General features: G+C 32.9%; 2 protein-coding genes across 5 annotated transcripts in view; both read right to left on the bottom strand.

Annotated features, from left to right (window-relative positions):
* Positions 1-3,075: 3,075 nt before the first annotated feature.
* The window catches only part of LOC107963264 (TMV resistance protein N), a 36,424-nt gene continuing 22,631 nt past the window's right edge, over positions 3,076-16,868 (bottom strand). The window contains exons 2-8 of one of the 4 annotated variants that reach the window (XR_005920807.1): positions 8,682-9,783; positions 8,543-8,583; positions 7,634-7,874; positions 6,241-7,488; positions 4,159-6,150; positions 3,916-4,070; positions 3,076-3,753 (exon numbers count right to left, since the gene is read on the bottom strand). Coding sequence is in view for 1 of the 4 variants with exons in the window: in XM_041105028.1 (XP_040960962.1) it covers positions 5,422-6,150; positions 6,241-7,488; positions 7,634-7,874; positions 8,543-8,583; positions 8,682-9,783 (3,361 nt within the window). In the remaining 3 variants the exon portion in view is untranslated. Of the gene's footprint in view, positions 6,151-6,240; positions 7,489-7,633; positions 7,875-8,542; positions 8,584-8,681; positions 9,784-10,062; positions 10,655-16,868 lie in introns of those variants that run through there. The other 3 variants (XR_005920806.1, XR_005920805.1, XM_041105028.1) reach the window with 3 other exon arrangements.
* Positions 13,033-15,519, bottom strand: LOC121203528 (disease resistance-like protein DSC1). The gene is made up of 3 exons (XM_041105033.1): positions 15,250-15,519; positions 14,012-15,106; positions 13,033-13,921 (listed from the first exon to the last, which is right to left on the bottom strand). Exons 1-3 carry the CDS (start codon positions 15,502-15,504, stop codon positions 13,178-13,180), a joined length of 2,094 nt encoding a protein of 697 aa, XP_040960967.1. The 5' UTR covers positions 15,505-15,519; the 3' UTR covers positions 13,033-13,177.

Here is a 16,868-nt window from a genome sequence, read left to right as displayed (position 1 = left end):
GCTGAGCTTCAGCCTCTTCAAATCAGCTTGGTTCAACCTCAGCCACTTGAGCTCTTTCGTAAATTTCAGCCAATGGTCTTGTGCCCCTGACTGGTTCATCATCTATGTCCATTTCAGAATCATTCTGATCTGGCTCAGTTTGATCTGCCATCAAGTCTTCAGGAACTATCTCCAGTTTATTTTTCTCCCAATTCCAACATACTTTCTCATCAATCACCACATCTCTGCTCACAAGCACCTTGTTTCTTGAAGGATCCAAGTTTCTATAGCCTTTCTTGACTGTGCTATAGCCTACCAGAATGCCAGGTTGAGCCTTCTTGGTCAACTTGTCCCTCTTCACTGTTGGAACCTGAGCATAGAATATGTTGCCAAAGACCCTCAGGTGGGCCAGTGAAGGCTTGAACCCAAACCATGCCTTAAATAGAGCCTTAAATGGTGTGTAAGTGTTAGTAAGTTGATGTCTAATGCCTGCTTCAGCATAAAAGGCTTGAAACTGAGCTGAGGTATACTCAGTTCTATTATCAGACCTTAGAGTCTTGAGCTTGCAGCCTGCTTCAGTCTCTACAGCAGCCTTAAACTTGCAAAACATTGAGGCCACTTCTGATTTCTGCTTCAAAAAATAAATCCAGTAAAGTCTTGAGTAATCATCAATAAACAGAATGAAGTACCTGCTTCTATTCAGTGACTCGGTCTTCATGGGGCCGCACACATCATGAAAGAGATACCAACTAAGTTCAAATCTAACTTGATTACAAAATGATCATTAGAGTAATAAAATGAAAAATGAAACTCAACAGCAGCATTGTGCTTCAGCTCCTGCAAGCTTGGCTCGACTGCATGTGCTGCTCCTTGCTGCATGAGCTGAATGGAGGCCAACTTCAACAGAATTGCATCTGTATTTTATTTTCCCAACATTTTCTTCCGTTAAGCTCAATAATGCCGTTGATTCAATGTTTGCAGATTATAATGGCAAAACTAACTAGAGGTCCAGTGATGAGAGATAAATGAATCTATTGAATTTTTTAAAAGAAAAAAATATGAATTAGTGTCTCACGCACAAAAATTTTTCTAATTGAATATTAGTGCATACTTTATATATATTCATATTTGAAGAACTATTAAAAATAAATGTCTAAACATAAATATTTTATAAAAAAATATAAATTGAGGAGTTGGAATAATATTATTTCTTCTTCAAGCCATGAAATTTAAATGATACTTTATTAGAAGGGATTAAATCTATTTAAGTACCTTTAAGAAATTATATTTAATCTTTCAAATATATAAAAACAGTTTTGACTGATTAAATTGAACACATAAGTTGGTCTCCAATAAAAATAAAATGATTTTTAACTCAGTTGAAATTATGATTGATCCTTATTAGAGGATTCTCATTTTATCATTACTTGCTTCGTCTTCATTTTTGTCTCACAATTTTGTTTTAATTTGCTTCATCTTCAACCTACAAATATAAAATATAGATGTAAGTGAATATATATAGTGGAAATAAAATTTTAATAAAAAAAAGGTGAAACCAATCAAAATATACACATTAGACCTGTCCATGGGCCGGGCCGGGCCCAGGAAAAAATTTCAGCCCGCTTCCTAGGCCTGGGCCCGCCCCGGCCCGAAATATGGGCCTAAGATTTTGTCCAGGCCCGGCCCGGGAAAAAAATATAGGGCCTAGCCCGGCCCGGCCCGGCCCATTTTTAATTAAAATTAATTTTTTTGATAAAATTAAAACTAATTGTTATTAAAATTAATTGTTAGTAAAATTATCAAATTATTAATTGTTAATTGTATTAATTGTTGTAACAAAATCTAACAGTTGATTAGTAAAATTATCAAATTATTAATTGTATTAATTGTTAATTGTAATAATTGTTGTAACAAAATCTAATATTTGATTAGTAAAACTAACCTGATGTTTTATTATTATTATTATTTTGTAACAGATTTCTTTTTATTCCTTTTTATTTACAATTCGTATTTGTCAGTGCTGTTAAAAAGTATTTTTGTAAACAAATAAGTTTACATTTTTTTTATCTTAAAACCAACCAATATTACATGTGCAAGATTTACCAATGTTATCACTTTCAATTGCTATCATTTACCAATATTACATAATACATAAACTAAGTGATTCTCACTACCAGTTCCAGTACTTAGGCAGATATGTTTTTTTTTTTTTTCATTTGACCAATAAACTTGGGGAAATAAGTGTAGAACCACATTTTGGTTAACTAGACTGCTTTCATCAAATTTCAAGAGGATTAGCTGATTGGCAGTGAATCTTGTGGACTTGAGTTTCTGCCAAACCAGACATGCATTTTCAGAAAGAAAATATAATTAAATTAGCTCATAGGACCGAAACCTCTTATACCATATCAGACCATAGCAAATTACTTTGAGGACCAAAACAACAAGGTTAATGAGGACAATATAGTATATTTTAAACATAAAAAAGTTAAACTAAAATTAAAAACTTAAACTAGTATATTTTAAACATAAAAATATATATATTTAATATATTTTCGGGCTGGGCCCTAGCCAAAAAAATTATGTCCGAGGCCCGGCCCATTTTCTAAACGGGCCTCTTTTTTTGCCCAAGCCCATATTTCGGGCCTATATTTTACCCAAACCCTCTCATATTTCGGGCGGGCCGTCGGGCCGCCCGACCCATGGACAGGTCTAATACACATTTTGATTATGTAAAAAGGAATGAATTAAGGGTCCGTTTGTTAGACTGAAAATGAATTCCAGAAAATGATTTCTAGAAAATGGCTTACTTTTCTGGAAAAGCTAACATATTCTGGTATTTAGATGAATCTGTGTAAAATATTTTCTGTTGTTTGACAGATTTTCTGAAAATATTTTATAAAAGCCCTTTTAAATGAAACAAACATACATTTAAGAATTTATTATCTTCTCATTGTGTAATTGAATTTATTTTATATCTATTAAATTTATATTTTACGCAATGATTTATTTATAAATAAATACATCAAATTAAACCTTAAGAACCAGTGCCAAATAAAAGGATTCAAAGAGAAAAAAATCAATTACAAAAAGAAATTCCCTAGTCTAAGAAAATAGATTACACAAGAATATGTATACACAAGAATACATAGTTTAGACACATCGTCTATGCACAAAAGTCCATAATTCCATTTCCATACCAGTCATTTACATCCAATTACTATGTTAACATGATTATGGCTTACAACAAGAGAGGTAAACATAGAGACGAAGTATACAATCATTCTTATCGTCAATGGGCGCATTTGGATGGAAGACAGAGAGAGCACGAGCAAACTCTTCGAAACCTAGAATTCTGTTATGCTTTGTATCAAACAAGTCAAATATTTGCAGTGAAATCAGAAATATATTGACAGCAACTCAAGCAATATTATGATAACAAGAATTATTGTTTCAAGGATAGAGACATTATTAATTAATATTAGATAAACTCTCTTTTTTGTTTGTTTTGAATAACGCCAATTGGAACTCCTCCTGTCAAATAGTAATATAAATAAAACTTAAATACTACAAAGATGAATGGGAAAGAGCCAACTCAAGACGAGGCGTGATCATCAAGCCAAAAAACTTGACAAACATAACAAAAGATATCAATTATAGAACAAAATGGGAACTATGAAAAAACAAAGACCTTGTTGATCAGCCCATCATCTATAACAACATTGCTTATCTTCTTGAAAAGCTCATAAAGTGCTTCTATTTTACTTACACTAACTGCATGAAGATGAGCAAAAAACAAATTTCAGTAGAATGACTCAAGAACTAAAATAACACAGGCAAAGACTGAACAAAAGTTAAATCAAGCAAAAGCACTGAATTTATCACATAAGCAATATAGGATAATATTTAAAAAGAAAAGAAAAAATGATAACATACAAACGGTCTCTCTTGCAAGAAGTTCAGGATCGACAAGACCTCTTGACTGCTTGTACAAATCATTATCACATCATTACAACACTGAAGCAAATAAATGCTTCAATCCTTCTACGCACTGCAAGATCATATTCTCTTCACATCAATACACTCCATACCTAGGCAACAGCAAAAGAGACCAAAAATCCCATTCATGTCATTCTTTCCATACACTCGATCATTCTAAAAGAAAACAATAGGATTAACCTTTTAACCATTTCTTGATTCTGCTGACTGAAGACCAAATATTGGAGTTGGAATCTGATAAAGCCGGAGACCTCAAACTCAAAGAGAAATCAGTATCTGTCTTATAAAATCAAACCATGATCTTAACCTTTTAACCTACTTGAATTTTCTTTTGTCCTAACAGATTAAAAGCATTCCATAATTGTTTCCCCTTCCTTATTTTTTGTGCATGGAGGAGCACATAAAGAATTAACTCCTCCATGTCTATTTCTCATACATGGGAATCAACAAAATACAATCAGGCAACGCATACAACATTATTCATCATGAATCAAGAAACGCAAAGGAGAGGATAAAAATAAGTAATCCTACCAAACAAAGAATTAGCCATTTCATCTATTTTACAAAATTAAGGGTGACCACAAATCACCCATCTCTGCTAACATCCATTCCAGCATTGTAGTATAGAACAGACAATCATAAAAAGAAGTGGTTCAAAATCAAATACCCATAAAATCAAACACATCAAAAGACCCAATTCAAACACAAAATTATTAACTCCATCACAAATTGAACCTGATCAAAATCCCACCTAATCAATTCTGAATTGAATTTCGAATTTGAATCGACTGATTTTGCTTGAAGTGGAAAATTGCTGAAGGAAAATAGATTAAAAAATTGAAGAGAAAAAATCACCAAATTGTTGAGAGTTTCATTTCTGAAAAGACTAGAAATAGCTAGGGCTTTTTTCCTTTTTGTCAACGAAACTACTGTTGGTTGTTTTTGATATAGAGATGAATCCTGGGTCGGGGACGCAATGAAGGGAAGGGGAAGGAGAAGGAGAGAGCCTTTAGAAAGTTCTGATGTTGGGATGTGAAGAGGAGAAACTTTGGAAAATGTCTTACCGAAATAAAAAAGGGTAAGTCATTTTCCCAAAAAAAACACCTCCTTTTCCCTTGTTTTGTAAAATGTTTTACATTGGAAAATCATTTTCAGCCAAATAAACAATGGAAAAGGCTGAAAAGCTTTTTCGAAAAATGTTTTACCTCAAACAACCGGACCTAAGTGACTAAAATTTTAAATGGTATAAAAAACAATGTTATTAACATTTAAAATATGTAGATGTTGAATATGAATATGAATAAAATTTTTTAAAATGTTTTGGCATATAATGGAAGGATCATATCTCATATGCAAAATAAGTCTAGAATAATTGTTTAAATGAAATATAAGATGTGTAAAAGAAAATTAATAGGACGAAGTTGGTTAAGTAGTTTACCACAGTTAATGCTTCTTTCTTGATTGGCCCATTACAAAATTGAAAATATTTTGCATCCGTTTTGGTTGCGGCTCTTCTTCCTTCGTTTCCTCATAGATATTACGTTTTCGTTTCATGTGAGAAGTGCTACCTACTGATCCATGGTTGTGAGCAGAGTGTTGGTGGATGTGTTCAAAATTTGGAGAAAATTGAGTGGTATGGCACCGCAACTCTATCTCTTCCAAATCTTTCTCATACACTATTCTAACACCACACTTCTTCACCTTAACACAACGGCAATTTGGTCCAAATTCGGCATTGAAAGACAACTTAAGCTCATCGCCTATTTGATCTAAGCAATCTGTTGTCCATAAATTATTGGTTTCACAGTCACCATATTTATCCGCCAAGGAAAGATATAATTCATCACGCGGAAAATAACGAAGAAAAAGGTGATCTTTCATTATGGGCTTGTCAAGGTATCGACCTACCCACCGGTTTCTCCGATCAATTGGTCGACAATTTCTACCTCGAAAAATAGATGCATTACATCCGATAGCCTCGATATGCCTTGAAGCATCATTATTGACAAAAATGCAGCAACAAGCAACTCCAATCCATTGACTATCTTTCGGAACGGGTATCTTAATTGATTTGTCACTTTTTTGTTGGCTAAACCATTCTGGGATTTCACTTCCGGGCATCATAATATCAAAGATGCAACTATCAAACCAATCTCTTGGATATCGAACCCCCTGCAAAATAAAACACAAGTCGTTTGGTAACTAAAACCATAAATTCTCAAGTATGAGATTTTCTATGGTAGAAAAATTAGATTAATCGACCTTAATATGTTCTTTCAGCAGTGTTAATGCATTGATTTTCTCAGCCAATTTGAAGCAGTTAATGGCACGAATGTCACCACAACCCACTAAATTGCATACTTTTGATGGACTTGCAACTACTTCAAGTGAAGAACAACCATCTATAGTCACAACTGCTATACTTGTTGGTAGCTCAGGCAACGATTTAAGCATCTTGCAACCTGACATTGTAAGCAATCTGAGCCTGGAAAGTTGAGTAAGAGCCAAAGGAATGGTGATGAAATTATTACCACTAAGATCAAGACTTATTAAAGAGGATAGACCAGAAAGATCACTATGAATATCTGCTTCACCAAGAGTGCACACGTTGCAATTTGACAAGTCAAGAACATGAAGCTTTGAGAGTCGAGTAAGAGATGCAGGTATGCTGATGAAATTGTTACCACTAAGATTAAGATAACTCAAAGAGGATAGACCAGAAATATCACTATAAGTATCTGCTTCACCAAAAGTGCACATGTTGCAATTTGACAATATAAGATTTGCAAGCTTCAAGAGTCGAGTAAGAGATGCAGGCATGCTGATGAAATTGTTACCACTAAGATCAAGTTTTTCCAAACAGGATAGACCAGAAATATCACGTGGAATATCTCCTTCACAAAGATTGCAGTCCCTTAGTTTTAGCTCTCTTAAAGAACTCATACCTGGCAACAAAGGCAACATCCGAGCCATGGGATTCGTCCTTCTTCCTTGGATTACCTTGAGAAGAGGAGGCAAATTTGGTAGTAACTTATATGATGGTCCCTTGCGCCCATTGAAAGACAGAACTTTAAGATTTTTAAATTGAAAAATGAAGGATGGTGGTTCTGTTATGGCTGTTTCACTCAAGTCTAGCTCTTCCAAAAACTTTGCTTGCTGCAAATTCTCCGATAAATTTTCCACTCTATAACAACCGAAAAGATCTAGAGTTTTTAGACGTTCCATTTTCCCATCAATCTCCGGAAACCTTACAAGACTTGAGCAACCCGAAAGAATTAATGTTTCTAGAGATTCCATTCCAATTTTGGTTGGAAGAGTCCTAAGACTTTTGCAATCTCTTAAATTCAAAAGTTTAAGGCTCTTAAGCACCCCGATTGATGGATGAACATCCACTAATTTGGTACAACCTTCCAAAATCAAAACTTTAAGATTTGATGCTGTTGTGAAGTCTGGTGTCTTGATCAGGTTTTGAGACCCTCTGAGGTTCATTATTTTCAAGTTAAACAAGGGCTGTTGAAGACCATAATAAATTAGAAACAAATGAGAAAACATATATATAATGCTCATTTTTGTTTTTTTGTTTTACCTTAATCAAAGTTTAATAATTTATATTAAAATAAGCTAAAACACAAGGATAAGATGAGTTAATTCTTACTCTATTTCCCTTCCATAGTTGTTGAATGTGACTACATGGTAAAAGAAGTGCGACAAGGTTGTCCGGTTGAAAGCTTGAAGGCAAGTATCTTAAAGGGTATCCTATCCAATCTAAAAGTCGTAGTTCTTTAGAAAGATATTTGAGATCATTACAATTTGAAAGGCAAAGCACTTTGAGCAATCTCAGTTTTTTCATCTTCAAGAAGGTATCCACACTCAAATTGAGCATCTTGTTCGATTTCCTAATATCCATGAACAAAACAAAAATGAGCTTCAAAATATACAAAAACATTCAATATCTAAAAGAAATGTTGCATTGATATATTTTTTTTAAGTACTCGTATCCAATACTTATATCTAATGCACATTCGTATATGGGTATTAAGATATGACCCTTTAAGAACCTTTTAAATATGTGAAAAAAATTATTTTTAAATTTTTTTTGAATATACCCATATTAAAGAGATACTTATATCTAACAATCACATCCAATGTTAAATTACCTAATCCTAAAAAAATGAATTAATATGTTGATTTATATTTGGTCCGCAAACAATACATAATTTACAAGTTAATGAACCAAACAATGATACATAATTAAAAATAAAATCATTTTATTAAAAAAAATTTGATGGCATGTTATAATCTAATTCGTTGATATACGCTTTTAGTACATTAAATATATACCATTAATATTCACAAAAAATATACCATTAATATTTCAAAAATACATACATTTCTTTTTTGATTCTTTTAAAAAAGTAAATATGTTGCTAGATATATAAATTTCATAATTAAACATTGAAATATTGAATGTCAAAAGTTTTGATATAGTTTTTTTTTAGCATATTGAAAAATAATAATTATTTACAGTACACATAGATATAAGTTTATGTGTGTGAATTCTTACCTTTTATTATCGATAATTATACCTTCAATCATTTCTGTAGCCTAAAAAAGATCAAGAACAGACGCTAAGAAAATAAAATAAATGGTGAATAATGGAGGATAGAAAAGAAATAGTATGCAACTTTTGTTGAATGACTTACAATGTTTTTTGTTAGGACATGATGGACGTCCCTTTCCTCCCACAATCTGCAACGTTTTCCAGGTTCATCAACACATTTTTCTTTAACAATTGTTCTTCCCATTTCTTGCAACAAGTCATGCATATTCAAATATTTGTTGTGTTTATTAACTTTTACGAGAGATTTTTTAATGAGAACATCAATTCCGATATCAGGAAAAAACTCACAACCATCCAATACTTTAATTACAAAATCTTTCTTCTCCCCGTTGAAGAAGCATGCTATATCTAAAAATATATTCTTCTCCCTTTCTTCCAGTCCATCAAAACTGATTCGAAGTTTATCGAGAATTTCTTTATTAGAGTCTCTTTTAAGTCTTTCAATCGCACTTCTCCATTGAGTCGCATCTCTACCGCACAAAAAGGAACCCAAAACTTCAAGAGCTAAAGGGAGTCCACCAGCATAATTTACAACATGTTTAGAAAGCTCAATGAAATCATCTTTCTGCACTGTATCACTATGAAAAGCTTTCAGACTGAAAAGTTGAAGCGCATCTTTGGGATTCAATGTTGTGGGCTCATACATATCATCAACTGGCCAAGACCGAAGCAAATGTTCTTCTCTTGTTGTTACAACGATTCTACTTCCTAATCCGAACCAATCGTGCCTTCCTACCAAGCATTTTAAGTGTTGTATGTTATCAACATTATCAAGAACAACAAGAACCTTTTTGTGAGACAACCTATGGCTAATTATGTCACTCCCTTCATGAACATCGAAAAAGTTGAAGCATTCACCATGAAAGATCTGTGAAAGAAGTTGTTTCTGTAAAGAAACTAGTCCGCATTTGTCTGAAACTTCTCGAATATCAGCAATAAAGCTTTTACCTTCAAAATGAGATGACATTTGAGTGTAAGCAACTCTTGCGAGTGTCGTTTTACCGATACCACCCATTCCGCAAATTCCTATAACGCGGACATCATCTTCCCCAATGTTTATTTTCAAATATAAATCCTCCAAGCGTTCACTAATTCCAACCAAGTCGCTATGAGTAGCTGGATATGTCTGACATAGTTTTGTTGATATCTTCTTGACAATGTCTTTAATAAATTCTGATTCATGCCTAAAGAAAAAGAGAGGAAAATTTAATGTTTTGAATAAAACTTTGTTGATATGTTTCAAATAAACTTTCTTTTTCAATGAATCATCAAACATAATATAGTTTGGAAGCAAACAAGAACCAAGAATAAGAAAGCAAGATCTGTTGCGGAGCCAGAATACAAAGTTTGCTCTTTTATTGAAATATGACACTTTTCAATTAAACACATAGGATTAGAAAGAAAAAAAAGATATACATATATATGCAAAAAACTAGAAAATAAAGAAGAAAAGAAGGAATTACCTTTTATTTAAATGCCATCCCTTGATTGCAGCCACTTGAATTAAAGCATTTCGCCATCTTTGGATCTTCTCACTATCTTCTTTGTAACTCTCTTTATGTCTGGCAAAGGCTTCTTCCACTTTCTCTTTTTGTTTTCTTAAATCAGATGGACCAACATGGTAAAAAATTGGAAACACTTTATGGCCGTCGTTGTTATGTTGTTTAACAATCTCAGCAAGCTCCTCCAAGCACCAACTTGAAAAGGCATAAGTTTGTGAAAAAACGATTACCGAGCACCATGATTGCTGAATTGCTTTAAAGAGTTCAGGTGCGATCTCTTCGCCGGCCTCCAGCTTTGGATCATCTCTGAAAGTGACGATCCCACTCCTACTTAGAGCATCATAGAGATGATCGGTAAAGTTGCTGCGGGTATCTTCACCTCTGAAACTCAAGAAAACATCGTATTTTTTTCTAGAAATGGAGGAAGAAGTTGAAGGTAACGACAACATGAGGATGTATGAAAGGAGAAGATATTTCAATCTGGTGTTCAAAATCAGAAAATAATGAATATATGAGGAAAAACATATGAAAAATAGAAGAGGGCCGGGTGATATGTTCTTTTCATGAAGGTGAGAGTTAAAAATGTTGGACGGTTTGTATTTTATGAACTTAACAATGAAAGATAATAATTAAAAACATTACTTTTCGAAATGAAAGGGACTAGGTGTGGAAATTCGGGGTTATAGATGTTTCCGGAAAGACTCCAAGAAGGTGAGAGTAGACAAAATGAAAGGGAGTAGGTGTGGAAATTCGGGGTTATATATGCAATATTTTTACACATATAAAACCAATTATTATTAAGTAATAAGCATAGTGATTTTTTCCATTTCCTTAATCTTAAAACCAATTTTGAGGCATTGATGAGCATTAAACTTGTCCCTTTTAATGATATAAGCACCACCTAATGTACAATCCTTGTCAAATCTCTTTAATATATTTTCAATATAGTATAGTATATGAGCATGAAGGAGAGAACTAGATCCAATTTCCCTAAGCAATTTTTCTATACATTTCCTTTGTTTCCAAATGAAAGCAGGCACGTGTGGAAATTGGGGGATGACAGATGTTGTCTCCATGAAGAATCCAAGAAAGAGTCCACAAAGTGGAGCCTACAATAATTGTAAGTAATAATTCAAAAGTTAAAATTTTGAATAAAAGTCCCCAAATTTTTATTAACTTTACAAACAGATCCTAATGTGTTCCTAATATCTTGGGACAGTGGTAGCCAGTCAATGGCCACCCTTCTGCACCAGTACACCTACCTCAGCACCTACAGGTATCTTCCGCAGCACAAAATGCCAATTCCTTTTGTTGCACTGCAAGCACACACAACATGCTCCACTGATTTCTGTTAATGAAATCAATCTACAAAATTCAAGCCGGGTAGGTTAGCAATTCTGTGTTTGGAGGCAACAATAGCAGAAAATTTCATCTCTGAGCTAACCCAGGGGCCTTTTCACCATTCTCTCTCTATCACTCGAGGCTCCCATCTTCACCACCAACATCACCAACACACCCCGGCTTCATCACTCTCATCTTCCATTACCGACCGCCATCCCAAACAGCTCCCCCTCACCTTTGAACCTCCCAAAACAACAACCTCATTGCCCTCAAGCTCGTAGGTGTGGAAATTGGGGGATGATAAATGTTCTCTCCACGAAGATTCCAAGAAAGAGTTCACAAATGAACCTAAACTCTAAAATTCAAAAAAAAGTAAACTATAAAAATAGTCACTTTTATTTGCCGCAAATTACATTTTAGTCATTTATGTTTGAAATGCTACGTTTTAGCCACTTACATTATCGTTTTGTTACGAAGTAGTCACTCTTCAGTTAAGTTCCGTTATCTCCCTAGTGACAATCCTACATGGCAATCCAAATGGGTTTCAAATGACAACTTGGATTTCCAACTAGGATGAGAATAATTTTTTCAGTTAAAATGAAAAGGAAAACTAAAAAGAAAAAAGAGATGAATGATTTTTCTTTTCCAGTTCAACATGTAATTAATTTAAAATTTTTAATTAATTAAATTTATTTAATTAAAAACCTATTGTTGTACCAATTAGACATCCAAGTTGGCATTTAAAACCCATTTGGACTGCCACGTAGGATTGCCGTTAGGGAGGTAACAGAGCTTAATGGTAGAGTGACCACTTTGTAACAAAACGATACGCAAGTGACTAAAACATAACATTTCAAACATAAGTGACTAAAATGTAATCTGAGTGAAACAAAAGTGACTATATTTGTAGTTTACCCAAAAAAAGTCAATCATAATTTAAAAAATTATATAATATTAAAATACATAATTTTTTTAAAAATAGAAAAATCATAAACATAAAGAAGAATTTTAAATGGTCTAAAAATACTATGTTATCAACATTTAGGATATGCATAGAATATGAGCTCATGTTGAATATGTGTATAAATAAAAAATTTAAAAATTTTTTATATATAAGAAGGATTATATCTCATAAGCAAATAAGTTTACATAGATGTGTAAAAAAATATAAACTGAAGAGTTGGAATAATGTTATTTGTACTTCAAGCCATCAAATTTAAATGATACTTTATTAGAAGGAATTAAATCTATTTAAGTACTATTAACGATTTATAATTAATCTTCTAAATATATAAAAACAGTTTTGATTGATTAAATTGAATACATAAGTTGATCTCCAATAAAAATAAAATAATTTTTAACTCAGCTGAAATTATGATCAATCCTTATTAAATGATTCTCACTTTATTATTACTTGCTTCATCTTCATTTTTGTCTCACAATTTTGTTTCAAGTTGCTTCGTTTTTAATCTACACATAAAATATAGATGTAAGTGAATATATATAATGGAAATATAATTTTAATAAAAAAAAAGTGAAACCAATTAAAATGTACACATTTCGGGTATATGTAAAAAGGAATGAATTAAGTAGCTAAAATTTTAAAATGTTTTGGCATATAATGGAAGGATCATATCGCATATGCAAAACAAGTCTAGAATAATTGTTCAAATGAAATACAAGATGTGTAAAAAAAAAATTAATAGGACAAAGTTGGTTAAGTAGTTTACCACAGTTAATGCTTCTCTCTTGATTGGCCCATTACAAAATTGAAAAAATTTTGCATCCGTTTTGGTTGCGGCTCTTCTTCCTCCGTTTCCTCAGAGATATTACGTTTTCGTTTCATGTGAGAAGTGCTACCTACTGATCCATGGTTTTGAGCAGAGTGTTGGTGGATGTGTTCAAAATTTGGAGAAGATTGAGTGGTATGGCACTGCAACTCTTTCATTTCTTCCAAATCTTTCTCATACACTATTCTAACACCACACTTCTTCACCTTAACACAACCGTCATTTGGTTCAAATTTGGAATTGAAACACAACTGAAGCTCATCGCCTGTTTGATCTAAGCAATCTGCTGTCCATAAATTATTGGTTTCACAGTCACCATATTTATCCTCCAAGGAAATTGGATATAATTCATCACGCAGAAAATAACGAAGAAAAAGGTGATCTTTCATTATGAGCTTGTGAAAGCTTCGACCTACCCACCCGAGGCTCCAAAAAATTCGTCGACAATTTCTACCTCGAAAAATAGATCCATCACAGTAAAGCATCTTATTCCTTGAAGCACCATTATCGACAAAAATGCAGCAACAAGCAACTCCAATCCATTGACTATCTTTTCGAAGGTTGATAGGTAGGGGTATCTTAATTGAAGAGTCACTTTTTTGTTGGCTAAACCATTCTGGGATTTCACTTCCGGGCATCATAATATCAACGATGCTACTATGAAAACAATCTCTTGGATATCGAACCGCCTGCAAAATTAAACACAAGTCGTTTGGTAACTAAAACCATAAATTCTCAAGTATGAGATTTTCTAAGGGAGAAAAAATAGATTAATTGACCTTAATATGTTCTTTCAGCAGTGTTAATGCATTGATTTTCTCAGCCAATTTGAAGCAGTTAATGGCACTAATTTCATCACCACCCGCTAAATTGCATACTTTTGATGGACTTGCAACTACTTCAAGTGAAGAACAATCATCTATTATCATATATCTTATACTTGTTGGTAGCTCAGGCAATGATTTAAGCATCTTGCAACCTGACAATTTAAGCAATTTGAGCCTGGAAAGTTGAGTAAGAGCCAAAGGAATGGTGATGAAATTCTTACCACTAAGATCAAGACGTAGCAAAGAGTATAGACCAGAAAGATCACTACGAATATCTGCTTCACCAAGAGTGCACATGTTGCAATTTGACAATATAAGCTCTTTAAGCTTGGAGAGTCGAGTAAGAGATGCAGGTATGCTGATGAAATTGTTACCACTAAGATCAAGTTCTTCCAAACAGGATAGACCAGAAATATCACGTGGAATATCTCCTTCACAAAGATTGCAGTCCCTTAGATTCAACTCTCTTAATGAACTCAAACCTGACAACAAAGGCAACATCCGAGCCATGGGATTCGTCCTTCTTCCTTGGATTACCTTGACAAGAGAAGGCAAATTTGGTAGTAACTTATATGATGGTCCCTTGCGCCCATTGAAAGACAGAACTTTAAGATTTTTAAATTGAAAAATGAAGGATGGTGGTTCTGTTATGGCTGTTTCACTCAAGTCGAGCTCTTCCAAAAACTTTGCTTGCTGCAAATTCTCCGATAAATTTTCCACTCTATAACAACCGGAAAGATCTAGAGTTTTTAGGCGTTCCATTTTCCCTTCAACATCCGGAAACCTTACAAGATTTGAGCAACCCGAAAGAATTAATGTTTCAAGAGATTCCATTCCAATTTTGGTTGGAAGAGTCCTAAGACTTTTGCAATCTCTTAAATTCAAAAGTTTAAGGCTCCTAAGCACCCCGATTGATGGATGAACATCCACTAATTTGGTACAACCTTCCAAAATCAAAACCTCAAGATTTGATGCTGTTGTGAAGTCTGGTGTCTTGATCAGGTTTTGAGACCCTCTGAGGTTCATTATTTTCAAGTTAAACAAGGGCTGTTGAAGACCATAATAAATTAGAAACAAATGAGAAAACATAATAATGCTCATTTTTGTTTTTTTTGTTTTACCTTAATCAAAGTTTAATAATTTATATTAAAATAAGCTAAAACACAAGGATAAGATGAGTTAATTCTTACTCTATTTCCCTTCCATAGTTGTTGAATGTGACTATATGGTAAAAGAAGTGCGACAAGGTTGTCCGGTTGAAAGCTTGAAGGCAAGTTTCTCAAAGGGTATCCTGTCCAATCTAAAAGTCGTAGGTCATTAGAAAGATATTTGAGATCATCATCACAATTTGAAAGGCAAAGCACTTTAAGCAATCTCAATTTTTTCATCTTCAAGAAGGTATCCACACTCAAATTGAGTATCTTGTTCAATTCCCTAATATCCATGAGCAAAACAAAAATGAGCTTCAAAATATACAAAAACATTCAATATCTAAAAGAAATGTTACATCAATATTGTTTTTTAAGTACTCGTATCCAATACTTATATCTAATGCATATTCGTATATGGGTATTAAGATATGATCCTTTAAGAACCTTTTAAATATGTGAATAAAAACAATTTTTAAATATATATTTTTAACATAGCCATATTAAAGAGATACTTATATCTAATAATCCCATCCGATGTTAAATTACCTAATCCTAAAAAATTGAATTAATATGTTGATTTATATTCGGTCCGCAAACAAAGCATAATTTACAAGTTAATGAACCAAACAATGACACATAATTAAAAATGAAACTATTTTCATTAAAAAATTTCGATGACATGTTATAATCTAATTCGTTGATATAAACTTTTAGTACATTAAATATATACCATTAATTTTCACAAAAAATATACCATTAATATTTCAAAAATACATACATTTCTTTTTTGATTCTTTTGAAAAAGTAAATATGTTGCTAGATATATAAATTTCATAATTAAACATTGAAATATTGAATGTCAAAAGTTTTGATATAGTTTTTTTTAGCATATTGAAAAATAATAATTATTTACAGTACACATAGATATAAGTTTATGTGTGTGAATTCTTACCTTTTATTATCGATAATTATACCTTCAATCATTTCTGTAGCCTAAAAAAGATCAAGAACAGACGCTAAGAAAATAAAATAAATGGTGAATAATGGAGGATAGAAAAGAAATAGTATGCAACTTTTGTTGAATGACTTACAGTGTATTTTGTTAGGACATGATGGACGTCTCTTTCCTCCCACAATCTGTAACGTTTTCCAGGTTCATCAACACATTTTTCTTTAACAATTGTTCTTCCCATTTCTTGCAACAATTCATGCATCTTCAAATATCTGTTGTATTTATCGACTTTTACGAGAGATTTTTTAATGAGAACATCAATTCCGATATCAGGAAAAAACTCACAACTATCTAATACTTTTATTACAAAATCTTTCCTCTCCCCATTGAAGAAGCATGCTATATCTAAAAATATATCCTTCTCTCTTTCTTCCAGTCCATCAAAACTGATTCGAAGTTTATTGAGAATTTCTTTATTAGAATCTCTTTTAAGTCTTTCAATCGCACTTCTCCATTGAGTCGCATCTCTACCGCACAAAAAGGAACCCAAAACTTCAAGAGCTAAAGGGAGTCCACCAGCATAATTTACAACATGTTCAGAAAGCTCAATGAAATCATCTTTCTGCACTGTATCACTATGAAAAGCTTTCAGACTGAAAAGTTGAAGCGCATCTTTGGGATTCAATGTTTTGGGCTCATACATATC

The sequence above is a fragment of the Gossypium hirsutum genome, chromosome D11, assembly GCF_007990345.1.
Source record: "Gossypium hirsutum isolate 1008001.06 chromosome D11, Gossypium_hirsutum_v2.1, whole genome shotgun sequence".
NCBI classification, from domain to species: Eukaryota; Viridiplantae; Streptophyta; class Magnoliopsida; order Malvales; family Malvaceae; genus Gossypium; species Gossypium hirsutum.
This window is presented reverse-complemented; position numbering and strand designations above follow the sequence as displayed.